This window comes from Ruditapes philippinarum, unplaced genomic scaffold (genome assembly GCF_026571515.1).
Source record: "Ruditapes philippinarum isolate M1 unplaced genomic scaffold, ASM2657151v2 ctg935_1_1_1_1, whole genome shotgun sequence".
NCBI classification, from domain to species: domain Eukaryota; kingdom Metazoa; phylum Mollusca; class Bivalvia; order Venerida; family Veneridae; genus Ruditapes; species Ruditapes philippinarum.
Genome location: NW_026855136.1, coordinates 592,928 through 607,871, shown reverse-complemented (window position 1 = coordinate 607,871; position 14,944 = coordinate 592,928). Strand labels below are relative to the sequence as shown.

Sequence of the window (14,944 nt, the reverse complement as noted above, 5' to 3'; positions counted from 1 at the left end):
TAAATTCATGATAACATAGGGTCAGTTTATAAACCAAAGTTGGTAGTGCAGCTATTATGTGTGTACATATTCCTAAATTTTACTTAAGTGTACCTTGTTTTAAACAGTATCAGTAGATATGATTGAACGTCCTAATTCTTATACATCTTAAATCCATCATGTTATCATTAAGCATTATCTTTAAACCAACTTAAGACAAAGTCAAGACTGTTAACTTGACCACAAGTGGTTATGAACAAGCAGATAAGATATTAAATAAAATCTACAAGCTCAGCTGATCTTTTATTAGAAATGACAGGATTTAAAAGTTACAAAAATGTTTAGTGTGAGTCTGTGTGTAGGATAGGAGGATAGGATCTAGATATTTTGTGTGAATTTACAGAATGCTAGCTCTAGTGGTTGGTGGGCTAGGTGTAACTGGTGCCTTGTATTTACTGCTAAATCTCTGGTGGCCAGGCTGGTACTTAGATTGGTACTATCGTCGCAACAACTTGAAGGTCGGAAATGCTATCCTTCATTCTTTGTCAAGAGGAAAATTTCTTATAGACATTTTTGAAGAGTTTGCAAATTTAACTCCACAAAAAACATTTATAATTTACAATGATGAGAAGTTAAGTTATGAATACATTGATCGGAAGGCAAATCAAGCCGGCCGGGCTGCCATTGAAATAGGAATCAAACCTGGTTCAGTTGTAGCAATCATGATGTACAATGAGCCGGGAATAGTGTGGTCATACTTAGGTAAGAATATTTTTAAATCATTTATTTTTGGTCAAAAACTTGATTCAGAAAAGGGAGATCTATTGTCTGTCACTTGCGATGATAATTTATAATTACTGATAAGTAACCCAGGAAAGCTGGTAAGGTTGATCAATTAAAAAGATATGACCAAATATGTTTAAAAATTGGGTTAAAATCACAATAACAAAACAGTTATAAACTGTTCAAAATTAATCCGCATTATTATTTTGGGATCCAATAAAACATATATTTTGACTTTGCATAAATTCTCAGACATTTGATTACAAATTTTAACAGTTTATCTATGTAAATGGGTGAACTTCTTAGTAAAGTCAAGAATAAGATGACATATCTTAACCACATATATTCCTGATGTATTTTTCTACATAATTTGATTACACATAGTTACACATTGCAGCTCCGTTAACTAATGCAGATGTTAGGTTTTTAATATACTACTTAAAAATCTTAATAAAAAACAAAAATGCATTGTGTATAGTTTATCAAAGAAACTCCACTGAGGTCTAAAAGCCCAAATTATTAAATTGGATTTTGTAACAAAGATCAGCTGCGGCATTTAAGACGGAACATATGCAAAGGATATATAGAAAACGTACCATGAATAAATTGAAACAATCGTATTTTTTGCTATTTCTTCACGATTTCGGTGAAAAGCGTTGCAACGCTTTTCAATTATTTTTTTTATCTTTTTACACAATTGAAATAATTTAATTATTCTTGTAAAACAGAGTGAACAATTGATCTGATATTGTGCACAAAATTGATGGTCTAGACCTACATCAAATGGAACATTAATCTTAAAAAAAGTATTTCTGGCCCGTCATGTAAAAAAACTTCAATACTAGTGGAGTCCCTTTAAAGTAAGTCAGAAATATCAATTACTATTATTATATACAACATAAAATGAAGGAGCTTCATGTTCATATATGATTTCAGGGTTTATGAAAGTTGGTTACCAGATTGCTTTTATCAACTTTAATCTCAGAGCACATTCTCTCTCACATTCTATCAAAGCCAGTGGTGCCAAGGTCCTAATTATTGGTGAAGGTAAGTGTAAATTATTGCTTTGATCTAAGAAATTTTGATATTAGAGTTACTGCCCTTGCCTTAATGAAATTTATTGTGCTTACAGACCTTGTGCCAAAGACATGTATAAAAAACTTGTCACTGGTAGTCAAGGAATCAGTATTTACAATACTAATACTTATACATGTATAAAATGGCGAGAAATAAAGAATCCCAAAAGAACGTACAAAACGACAAAATTGTAACTGTTGCTGGCTCGGTTTGATTGAGCCTGTTCATGGATGGTACTGGAATGTGAAAGTTACCGTTTACGCCCGCTAACACCGGCTTAAGCTGTATTCACCATTTAACATGACCTTGTAAAATTTGTAATTTTGAAACATCTGCAGATGTATTCATACGGCGGTTATCATGGAACCTCCAATGTGACACGTTTGTACCTTTTCATGAAAAGCGGCATAAACCTTGTCACAGGTAATCAAGGATTCAGTGTTTACAATCCTATGATCCAATATACATGAAGTTAGATTCTGTAGGATCTTAAATGGTATTGTCCAACAATACTGACCTGGCACTTTTTCCTAAAGGCCATTAAAAAAACACTGTTATCTTATGAATATATCGATATATTTGTTAACTTCACATATTAGTGAAGTGATTGTATTGGTACAGGTGCCGTGCTATCGATCTTAAAGTTACTAGTTCGATTCTTAAAAAGGCACGTTTATTAAGAAGATACATATACAGTTTTATTTATTTTTATTTTTATATAAATTTTTTAATTTACTTGCAAGAATTAATTTGTTTCATTACATTTTGTTAATATGATACTTTTGAAGTGTTGTTTTATACTGTTATATCTTTTTTATTTCCTTACATTATTTTTAATAAAAAGTACAGCGCATTTATATACGATTCAAAAGTGTCATTTGTACTGCTCATTATATAACGACGATTTCCGTGTCACTGTTCTAATCATCAATAGATGTATCATCAAGGTTTATAATAATTTATAATGATTTTCTCCATGTCAGGGACTCTGTAGCAGTCATGTGCCTTCTTTTTGAGCATTCTCACTATACATGCAGTTTTAAAAATACTACACAGATAGAATACACACATAAAAAACCGTTTGCACGAGGTTTGAAAAAGAATGGCAATTTTAAGATTAAAAAGAAAAAAAAAAGAAATACATGTAAAATTGGCTGTGCCAGAATTCGAACCTGCGTGTTTACAGCTGTACTCTTTCAGTGAAATACTTTTACTGTGATAATTTTAAGAGGGATTCAGAATTTAGATCATTTAACATATGGTTATATACATCCATACGATTTACAAGGAGATGGTGACGTTTATGGTATTAACAGACTATATTGTCAAAGGCAAGACTGCCAGATCAATATTGTTTGACTATAAGATATTAAAATCTCATTTTTTATGATACTAATTTTTCATAATATATATACTCTTCTATTACATATATTGGTTCAAAAGTAACAGGTGATATTTTTGGCTAGTAGTGATATTAGTACAGAATTAAGCAGATGATATTCTTTGGCTAGTAGTATATCGGTACAGAAGTAAGCAAGTGATATTCTTAGCTAGTAGTAATATTGGTATAGAAGTAAGTAGGTGATATTCTTTGGCTATGTAATTTTGGTACAGAATTAAGCAGGTGATATAATTGGCTAGTAGTGAATTAGAATTAAGCAGGTGATATTCTCGGCTAGTAATGATATTGGTGCAAAAATAAGCCAGTTATAATCGTGGCTAGTAGTGGCATCCGTACAGGAGTAAGCAGGCGATATTCTTGGCTAGTAGTGATATAAGTACAAAAGTAAGCAGTAAATATTCTTGGCTAGTAGTGATATTGGTACAGAAGTAAGCAGGTAATATCCCTGACTAGTAGTGAAAAGTTGCAGAAGTAAGCAGGTAATATTCTTGGCTAGTTGTGATATTGGTACAGAAGTGAGCAGGTCACATTCTTGGGTATTAGTGATACTGGTAAAGAAGTAAGCAGGTAATATTCCTTGCTTAGTAGTAATATTGGTACTAAAGCATTCCTGGCTAGTAGTGAAATTGGTTCAGAAGTAAGAAGGCGATATTCTTTGCTAGTAGTTGTATTGGTACAGAAGTAAGCAGGTGATATTCTTAGCTAGTAGTGATATTGGTACCGAAGTACGCACGTGATATTCATTGCCTGTTATAATATTAATACATAAGTAAGCACTGGATATTCCTGGCTTGATGTGATATTGGTACAGAACTAAGCAGGTCATATTCTTGGCTAGTTGTGATATTGGTACAAAAGAAAGCAGGTAATACTCTTGGCAAGAAGTGATATTGTTACATAAGTAAACAGGTGAAATTCTTGGGTAGTAAGAAAATTGTCACAGAAGTCAGTAGGTGATATTCTTGGCTAGTAGATATATTGGTACTGGAGTAAGCAGGTAATATTCTTGGCTAGATGTGATATTGGTACAGAAGTAAACATGTCATATTCTTGGGTATTAGTGATACTGGTAAAGAAGTAAGCAGGTAATATTCCTTGCTTAGTAGTAATATTGGTACTAAAGCATGTAAGCAGGTGATATTCTTGGCTATTAAGATATTAGTACAGAAGTAAGCAGGTGATATTGTTTGCCAGATGTGATACTTGTACAAAAGTATGCAGGTATAATGAAAGAAGCAGACTCCCGTAAATGATAGTTTCGTAAATGTTGACATTTCTGTTTAGCAAAGCAATTTTATGAGAAATTGTTAAGTTTTAGGTTTCGATAAATGACATAATGTAAGCAAGACAATTATCCACTTTAGATATATCATAAAATGGTTGCACAGATAATCTTAATCTTCATATTTTATGTTAACTATATATCTGTTTTAATATTACTATTGAATAAACTAATAATACGAGTTTGAGAAAATTAATTTTTGTAATATCAAAAACAGTTTTGTATGACAAAATCTGCAATAGAATGACGAAAATAAGCTGTGTTTACTGTTAACCCGATTCTTTGAAGTTACTAATGCTGTGAAATATGCTTCGAGTTAGTTTACGACTAATAATATCTGTCATATATTGCGGTTCGGATCGGAATATCCGTACCGAGGGGACACGCCTATCGGGGCCGGGCGGTAACGAGGTCAGATATATTTTCTTGCATATTCTAACATATTCCATTATATTTAAAACTCTTTACCTCCATAAAAAATTCCATGTAAATTTATGTCATTACACCCGTAACTTGTTTTCCTACATGTATGAAATTACAACTTCATTCATAATGGTAAAATTACATCATCCTTAGCATGCCATGGTACAGCACGCGACTCATTTGGCACCTCCCATGCCTAATAAAATTTCCAGTCTGATATGCAAGAAATACTGTTTCTCTTTACCCTTCCGTGCAAAGAGATTTTCACAAACAAAGTCAATCCAATAGGCTATTAAACAAATTTAATCATACATACAGTAACAGTTGTTCAAACATTTTACACACATATTATAATATGTTGAAGACATGGAACGTCGTACTTATGTGAAAATAAGAGCATAATGTCTTTGACCATATATTCTTTCTGTTTGTATAAATAGGAGATGGTCTTGTTGAAGCTGTTATGGACATATTACCTGAAATACCTGATGTAGCAGTGTATGTATGTGGGAAGACAGGTGAAGAAAAACCACCATCATTTATGTCATTTGATGTGGTGATGACAAGAATGAGTACAGATCGTATAGACAGGTCTGTGAGGAAACATGTTCTGCCTTTCTCACCAAATGTTTACATCTATACATCAGGAACAACAGGTAATAGAAAAAACAAAAACAAAAAACTCGACAGTACAACTTTCAACAAAACAATACAGGTCATAAAAATCAATTGATGCTAAAGTCTTGTTTTAATACATATTTTCTAAGAAAATTAAATCACAACATATTTATATTTAGGAACAAAGCTGCATATTAACATGACTGTGTAAAACAAAATGCTGTTGAAAGCGAAAACATTGTTTTTTAAATTTAAATGTACCTTCTATGCTATTAATTAAAAATGTATCACATATCATTTGCTTCCTAATGATTGTACTCTCATTACCAGTTGATGATTGTCTTTTTTCTTGAATAGAAAAATATATCTTAACTTCTTTAAAACAGAATACAAAATATAATTATTGTTATTGTTTTTTGATACTTATTGATTTATCTGAAAAAGGTTATCATGCAATAAAGGCATATTCAACATGAAATTTATGTTTCTCAAAAGAATCCGTACAGTAAATAAAGAAGACTGATTTACAAGTCAAAGTTTGTATCAATATTTACTTGCCACATTTTTTAGGATATCCAAAACCGGCTATTCGAAACGCCCGGAGCTGTGTGGTGTCTGGTCATCGATATTTTCATGGGATGACCAAAGATGATATTTTATATCAAACTTTGCCTCAATATCATTCTGCAGCATTACTTGTTGGCTTTGGAAAAGTCATTACTAGTGGTAGTTGAAATTAACAACACTATCCAACAATTGTTCCGTACATTATGGTATAAGGTACTGAGCTGTGCATTATAGATATGTAAAGTTAAAAGTGTACATTATAAAAACAGACAGAGAAAAATAAAACTATATTATACGAGAACCATCCCATGGAAACGTTCTGTTTTTGATTGAAGTATTCCCTGCACCTTTTCTCATTCTAAATGCATATCGGGGGTTGACCGCAAGATTGTTGTAAGTCCTTCTTTATTTCATATAAGTTACTGCAGTTTTGCGGTCAACCCATCCTGTAAGCAGCATCTATACATGTAGGTGTACTCTATTAGGTTAGTGTTTGAAAAATACCAATTAGTACATCAGGAAAGTTACTCTCCTGCGCATCGGTCGAATGTTTCACTAACGCTCACTTCTTACTGAAGTAACGTGAGTGTATTCAGTAAGCTGCGAAGGGAGCGTACAGGAAAGTATGCATGTATAATATACATGTACATCTCTGTTAATTAAAACAGTCAATACATCCACATTATAATGAAATGTAAATCAGTGTTATACCATAAGGTACTGTTAACCCATGTATATGGTTATGGTCACAATAAACAGAATGGTTATGTACATATAACAATTATTTTGTTATGTGTATTTAATTTTTTGTCAAAGTTCTTAATCCAGAAAAGTTTCATTCTATTTGTTGTAACTTGTATATCTTCTCTGTGGTAAGAAAGGAGTTACAAGCAGAAACAGATTTGTTTAACAATAAATTATAAATATATATTCAAGTACATTATACCTTGCAATATATTCCAGTGTCTTATTTATTCAGGTCTTCCTAAGCCAGCTATTGTCCCTCATGTTCGTTGCCTAGCAGCGGGTAATTCTTTTAATGTATTTGGAATGACTACAGATGACATAATTTACGAGTCTCTGCCTATGTATCACTCAGCGGCACTGCTTGTTGGCTTCGGAAATGCTGTCACCAAAGGTTTAGTACCTTATTGTTAAAACAAATATTTCACCTAAAAGATACATGCAGAATAATACATTTGTTTCACATAATCTATGTTACAGGAGCGTATTAAAACCATTTTCAAATTGAATAAAACAATATTATTACACTAGTGTAATAACACTTTGACTTGACATCATTTGCTTTATATTCAAACATAACATTAAAGTGCGCTAAAATTAGTGTAATACTATAGGAACCTCAATGAAAAATGACTATTTTTAACTTTAAACGTGTCTTTATTTTGAATATGTATTAATAGAATATTATCTTCCCGCAGCTTCAATACTAAATTTATTGAACTGGTTGAATAAAACAATATATTTGCTTGCCAGATTATATGATTTTATTCAATAAATTTTGTAATTAATCTACACTCACGTCTAGTTTAAATTTATTATTATATGATCTAAATATAGCAGCAATCTTATTAATCCAAAGAGTAGTCAACAGAACTTTCTATAGAATCATATTCACTGGCTGAAATGGATTTTCCCTGTCTAGAAATAGATTGAGTCTCATATTCAATGACCATTAATCGTATAATGATAATTACGCGTGCGCATTGAAAACAATTGTTGCGTTTTGTTCTTTATGACATATATCTTGAATAGAATTTTATTTCTATTCAAGTGTAGATAGTGAGCGTTCATGAAATTGCTAAAATAACTTTAAATTTTGCGATAATTGTTTTCAATTTTATATTTTACTCCACAAAAACTGAATCAAAATCCCATGTGCATTATAGGAATTTCCGTAAATATTCATCTGAATTCATTGGTAACATTGAGTGGGACAATCCTTTTTATATTTTAGGCAATTTTGATGAAATTTAATTCTTATTCTAAACCTTTTTTCATTATCAATTAATGGTCACTCTTCATTATGATAGCCATTCCTTCGAAATAAGCATGTGCCGCATATTTAGCTAAACTTTGCTGTACACAAATGGCATAATGTCACTTCAACTAATTAAGTGAAGTTCTTTCTGTTAGGAAAACTGGGCTGTATGAATATTTAAATGAATATGTATGTTTGTCATCTAGAATAGGAAATATATATCAATATATTTTATCATTGTGGAGTACAAAACGCACTTATTTAAATATACGTTTCTTTATTTAACTTTAACAATTTTTATAATTACATTGCTGTAATTAAAAGAATATTAAGTTATAAGTCAAATAACCATTAAAAGCTCTTAAAAAATAACTATACTGTTACATCAAAACAGCGATATTTTGAAAGAGAATGCTATGTTTATCCGGCTAACGTTTCTGGAACCAAAAGCAAAAGCAACAGGTCTTAAAGCGACAAATACAAATCCAGACCAGCCTGCACCGCATCCCCGCAGTCTGATCTGATGCTCTTTATATTGGAAGAATTCAATATTTTAATATTAAGGGACTGTTTCAAAGTCGAAGCAACGCAAATCCATTTCACAAGTTCAGCAGGTCAATAATAAATATATCAACATACTTCCCTGTATAAGAAATAGCGTTATCTATGGTGAAATTTCGATTTATTTTATTACGAATTTGTTATTATTTGCAATGCTTTATAACACAATTATAGGTGCAACAATGGTGCTTCGTGAGAAATTTTCAGCGAGACATTTCTGGGATGACTGTAGGAAACATGATGTTACAATTATACAATATATAGGGGAAGTGTGTCGATATCTTGTTGCTCAACCTAAGGTTATTATACCACGCATTTTCATCTTTTGAGATTAAATAATTGGATAAATGGAAGTGTAACAGTAATTGTCAGCTTTCACAGGATGTTTATTTTTCCTTTTCAAATTAATCTCTTGTAGCTCAGTTGCCCAACTATAAATAACTGTTTAAAGGATCATTATAAAATGTTTCATGACACATATTGGAGGGAGTTAAAGGGAAGTTTAATCATATAAGGATTGTTATTACATCATTTCTATGTAGAATCAATTCTATTGTCTCCTTTTGTTACAAAAGCAAGAATGAAAAAGTACTACAGTGAACAAGCAGTGGTGTCTTTATTTTCATACTTATTCTTGCTCACATTTTGAGTGTATAAGTCATCAAATGTAGCACCAAAAAGATATTATTCCATTAATATATAATTATATGCAGATATTCATTGAACGGTTGATAAATACACAGGAGCTATTTTTTTAACTACATGTTTGTAAATTATCATATTCAATGATTTGAAAATTGACCTTCATTGTTAGTGAAAAGCCTTAAAAAGGCAAATATTGACAAGTAAATGATACCAAAAGGTACATAAATATTTTGCTTGCAGTCGCCAAAGGATGGAATACACAAAATCAAGTATGCGTTTGGAAATGGGTTACGGCAGGATATCTGGGCGGAGTTTAAAAACCGGTTCAATATACCAAGGGTAATTGAGTTCTATGGTGCTACAGAGTGTCCAATAGGGCTGTCCAACATTACAAACAAGTTCGGAGCATGTGGGAGATCATCACCATATTTGGTAATACTCCTATTTTAGTTTGTTTGTCTGGTTTTAAAACTGATTTCAACACATGTTTTAGATAGACCTTTTCATCCTGGCATCGGCGTCTGCGTCCAGATTTCAGATTAAAGTTTTTGTGCAGTGATATATATTTTACTATAACGTTTTCGTTTCTTTAGGTATCAACTTCAAACGTCAAATATATTTTCCACATCATCATATATGACAAGGGTTTTAACTCTAGTGCAAATATTTATAGACTTATCTCCCCATGAACTTAGATTTTTCCATTAAATGTTATTTTATACTATAATTTCTTTATTTATTAAGGATTTTACTTCAGACTTCAAATATAAGTTCCTTATCACCACCCGCATAATGTGTGACAAGATCCATAACACTCCAGCACATATTTTGTCAGAATTATCCCCCTTGAACTAATCATTGCATGACTATTTCCTGAATTATTTCCTCCTTGAACTTGGAATTATCTTATAAAAATATTTTTGTTTTCTCAAACTTCTTTATTTGTCATAGGATTTACTTTAAAATTAAATCTAAGTTTCCTATCAGCTTCTATGTAATACCTACATGTATATGACACGGTTCATAACTGTAATTAATATTTTTCGAATTATCTACTTGATTTATTTCTGTAACTTCAGGGATTTAATTCAGACTTCACCTTTGTCATATGTGATAAGATTCATAACGCTAGCTCTTGTTTTTCTGAATTATCAATTTAATTTTTGAACTTGAATTTATTTGAATTTTAATTGTTATTTGTTTTTCAAGTATTATCTTTGTCATTACGCACGTACATGACAAGGTTCATAACTACAGCATCTTTATTTTAAGAGTTTTCTCTTTGAACTTATAATTTTTATATTTTTATAAAATTTATATACTTCTTCCTTTATTTAATTCTTCTACTGAAGGCATTGACTTCAAAATTCAATTTGTTGTCATTTCCATTAGAGCATAGTACATGGTCACATGCATTTTATGTGGTACAAAAATATTGAACATTTGAGTACTTTCTTGATACTGAGACAGAAATATATTTATATAATAATTGCTTTTTCTTCATATTTTCTTGGCATTATTTTTTTTACTGCATCCAGTATTTGATTAGTCTCCTCTGACAGCTCTTGTTTGTCAGGTACAAGTATTCTGGCCACCTTGCTTGCTTTCCTGTGTAATATCTCCGCAAGTGACCGCTAGATTTAAGTAACCATTAGATTTAATGTCTTAGATTAATTTTAACAGCCAAAATTTGCCTAGCACAAGGATCAAATCAGGGATTCCAGGATAACAAATTTTCAACAAATGCTCCCCCTATTGAGTTAAACAGGCACACTTCTTTTTATGCCAGGTTCCGAGATAAACATTTTTGTTGGCCACATTTGAAAAAAATGAATAAAATACATTGTTGACTGACATTGTTTGCAATCATGTTAAAATATATATACAAATGTCACATTGCGTTTGTATGCTAATAGAACTGTTATACCAGTTACAAATATAGATTAAAAAGCAGGACCCTATTTAAATCTTATATCATCTCATGAGATAAGTCATAGTTATAGTATATGAACCGAGTTAGTTACGAGGATACATCACTGGCTGGGGCGACATCAAGGGATGTTTCTGCTAAAAAATGGCGAGGCCGTTAGTCCGAGACAATTTTTTGCAGAAACATCTCGAGATACTATAACTTTTTTATCAAAGTGGCATAATGTTTTCTTTTTTGTAATAGAACTAAATAAATAATGAAATAAATAAATAAATCTTTAGCTAGATTACAGTTATTTATAATAAGGCAGTTTTTTCAAGTTGTTTTCGCTGCAGCAAAAAAGTTATATAAAAGACATTTAATGTTAGAGGCGGATTGTAAATTGTTACAAAATTAATTCAAGATTAAAGGGCCTTTTTCATGTTTATATTTTTCATTGTATTTATTTATTTTATTGATTCCATTTTTTTTGCTACTGGGAATATTCGTTTCCACTGCCCCATTGGAGACTCTGTGAAAAAACTGCATTGATATATACAAGGTGCGAAAAAAAACTCAACCGCTATATAGCAGTCGAGTTTTTTTCATATATGAATCAATGAAAAAACTGAACTGTTACATATCAATACATTTTCAAATGCTCATTGAAGTGTATTGAGTATAATGGGTTAGTAAGAACAATGGAAAAATTCCAAACCATGCGATAATATGTGACAACGCAGTATTAAACTTTGGGATATAATATCATTTATTATAATAATGCAGATACATTTCTCGAAATCTGATTAATGCCGTATTATTATACCATTTAGAACCACAGCACACACAAATAACACTGTATTTCTACAGCGTAGACGGTTAAGTGCATTTTTATTGCGTTTTGCAAAGTAAAAACTGCCATGGTGGCCCCTATACTTTAACTACTTTTTATTGCGCAACGTTAGCTTAGCTGTTGATACGCTCTTTCCTATACTTCTTTGAAAAGAGTCTAAAAAGAGTCTAAACTTGCTGGGTTTTCTCATGAACTTGTCATCAATAACAATTTGCATTATAATAAAATTGTAATACAAGTACTGACGGGATATTAGCGAGAATATTACAGGCTTACATTAATATACCGCCCTATTTTTATTCATCTCATTCAAGTTATATTATCCTGTATACCCCCTCAGCAGGTTATACACCTACAAAAATAATATAAAATAGAAACAATTCTGCATTATGTTACAGAGACAGTTTACACCATGTGCATTTGTCAAGTTTGATTTGGAAGCACAAGCTCCTTTACGTAACAAACATGGATTTTGTGTACCCATCGGAACTGGTATGTAGAAATTAACCCTTACAATAATAAATCTTTGAAAATAACAAATTGAAAGGTTAAACACAAATTAAATACATGAACTAATAAAACATTCAACGAACATAATTTTACATAATTTATAGACTATTTAAGCAATATACAAAAAGAACATGTTTTATTTATTAATAATTTTAATATCACATGTATTCCATTTGACAAAAAGTATATTATTCACTTTTAGATGAGATAGGCCTAATGATTGTTCCATTAATAGAAGGGAAGACGTCATTCCAGGGATACCGTGGGAAGAAAGCAGATTCAGAGAAAAAACTTGTATATGATGTGTTTACAAAAGGAGATAAATATTTTAATACTGGAGACCTGATGAAAGTTGATAAAGATTACTATGTGTATTTCAGTGATAGAGTCGGTGATACATTTAGGTTTGTTCAAACTTACAAATTCCTTTTGCTTGTTGTCATTATATATATTACCTTGCACATACTTTGTATAGCAGAGTTCTACATCAACAATTTGTTGGATTCTACATATTGTTTATTTTAAGAGATAATGACCTTGCTTTATTTTTGTGTGGCTGGAATGTCATTCAATCATATTGAACAAAACTTATTTCTGCCCAAAATTATGAACAAACAGTTAATTACTCTTACTGAAGAAACGCTTGCTATAGTTTAATGTTATGTTTTTATATATGTAGTAATGAATACATATAATGTCATAAACTAAATATTAAATAATACATCATTAAGAATCTAACAATACATGTTAAGTCATAAACAACTGACTTTGATGATACACACAAATCAAGTACCATTGTATTGCACAACATGTATTAAGTTATGAACTAAGTATTAAATAACTAGTAAATAATATGCTGATTTATTTCCTACAATTTGTTACAGATGGAAAGGAGAGAATGTATCTACAACAGAAGTTAGCAATATTCTGACAGATCTTGACTTTATACATGATGCCAATGTATATGGTGTCCTAGTACCAGGTTTGTCAATTTAACCTGAAACTTTACCTCCCACTTGTTTAATGGATTTGTCATGGTTAATTTTACCGCACCGTTTGTTTAATGAACTTGTCCTGGTTAATTTTACCTCACTATTAATGAACTTGTCCTGGTTAATTTTACACCACTATTTGTGAACTTGTCAACCACCGTTTGTTTAACTGCTAATCATTGATACATTGAAGAAATTTATAATTAATAATACTACAAGTAAGTAGCCCGATCAAATGGAATAAACTTTCAAGCGTATAATGGTTGAGTCGTACATAAGAACAAGGAATAATTAGGTTACAAGTTACTTGTAAAACTGTCGGCATGGTGTGTGTATTTTTGACTTGGCGATAGTTATAAATGAAATTTTTATTCATAAGGCTATGCTTTTGTGTGCAAGAGGTATTTTATTCTCTCAGGAAAATTAGCGATTCTCTCTTGATGCAGTTTTTTACTTTTATTATGTTTGGATCGTATATGTAGTCTTCATCCACCACATTTATATTTTATATAGGTTGTCAGATGTCCTTTATTACAACCAAATATATTTGAAATTCCTGTTGAAAAGCACATTATCAAACATGGTTTTAATATATATATATATATATATTTGTTACAACAGGTACTGATGGACGTGCAGGAATGGCAGCCTTACATTTGAATGATCAGAGCCTGGCAACATTGACCCCTAGCATGATTACCTCCCTTTCTAAACATGTGAAAGAAGTTCTGCCCACATATGCTAGACCTAAATTCATACGAGTACAGAAGGAACTCATAATGACCTCCACCTTCAAACAACAAAAAGTTTCTCTTGTTAGGGAAGGTTATGATGTTACAAATGTTACGGACCCTATTTTCTACCTCAACCCAGCAACACAAAGTTACCTCCCCTTAGATTATGTTGTTTTCACACAGATTATGGCTGGAAAAGTGCCACTATAGTTGCCTATTAACATTAAATACTTATCTTCTTAAATTACAATGTTTGTAGTATGTTTACACAGACAATAAAAAATCCGAATATATCTTCTTTGATATTTCCCTATAGAAACTGGTTAAGTAGAGATAGCTTATACAGTAGTTTTGTAGAGGCAGTTAGACATTTTCGATCAGAATTGTTATTGTAACATTTCACAGCTGATATTTAAATATATTTTAAAATTCTAATTGCACACGAGAAAACTCAAATGTAAGACTCATGATATTTTAACTAATAAGAGTGACCCCACGCATCATTTTGGCCCAAGTGGGTGGCGTGATATGTGTCAATTTTGTAAATTTTATATTGAAAGTAAATTATGTGAGTACATATTTTCTGGTTATGATAATGTAAGTTTTA

General features: G+C 31.3%; 2 protein-coding genes across 8 annotated transcripts in view; one reads left to right on the top strand and one right to left on the bottom strand.

Annotated features, from left to right (window-relative positions):
• Nucleotides 1-14,944, bottom strand: part of LOC132742238 (sulfotransferase 1B1-like) — an 84,641-nt gene that overhangs the window by 14,812 nt on the left and 54,885 nt on the right. The window lies entirely within an intron of this gene.
• Nucleotides 127-14,630, top strand: LOC132742234 (long-chain fatty acid transport protein 2-like). Of its 2 annotated transcripts, none has more exons than XM_060730574.1 (10): nucleotides 127-741; nucleotides 1,699-1,809; nucleotides 5,387-5,602; nucleotides 6,135-6,290; nucleotides 8,869-8,993; nucleotides 9,580-9,771; nucleotides 12,500-12,593; nucleotides 12,814-13,015; nucleotides 13,496-13,593; nucleotides 14,225-14,630. In XM_060730574.1, exons 1-10 carry the CDS (start codon nucleotides 384-386, stop codon nucleotides 14,545-14,547), a joined length of 1,875 nt encoding a protein of 624 aa, XP_060586557.1. In that variant the 5' UTR covers nucleotides 127-383; the 3' UTR covers nucleotides 14,548-14,630. The 2 variants fall into 2 exon arrangements, with proteins under 2 accessions (XP_060586557.1, XP_060586556.1); XM_060730573.1 differs by lacking the exon at nucleotides 6,135-6,290 and adding an exon at nucleotides 7,111-7,269 and having other exon boundaries at nucleotides 130-741.

What these genes read in the sequence shown, in the direction of transcription:
- LOC132742234 (XM_060730573.1), top strand. Translation starts at nt 384, where the DNA reads ATGCTAGCTCTAGTGGTTGGTGGGCTAGGTGTAACTGGTGCCTTGTAT. An exon ending in CGGAAATGCTGTCACCAAAG is followed by an intron (nt 7,270 to 8,868) that starts GTTTAGTACCTT and finishes ACACAATTATAG; the next exon opens with GTGCAACAATGGTGCTTCGT. An exon ending in ATCTTGTTGCTCAACCTAAG is followed by an intron (nt 8,994 to 9,579) that starts GTTATTATACCA and finishes TTTTGCTTGCAG; the next exon opens with TCGCCAAAGGATGGAATACA.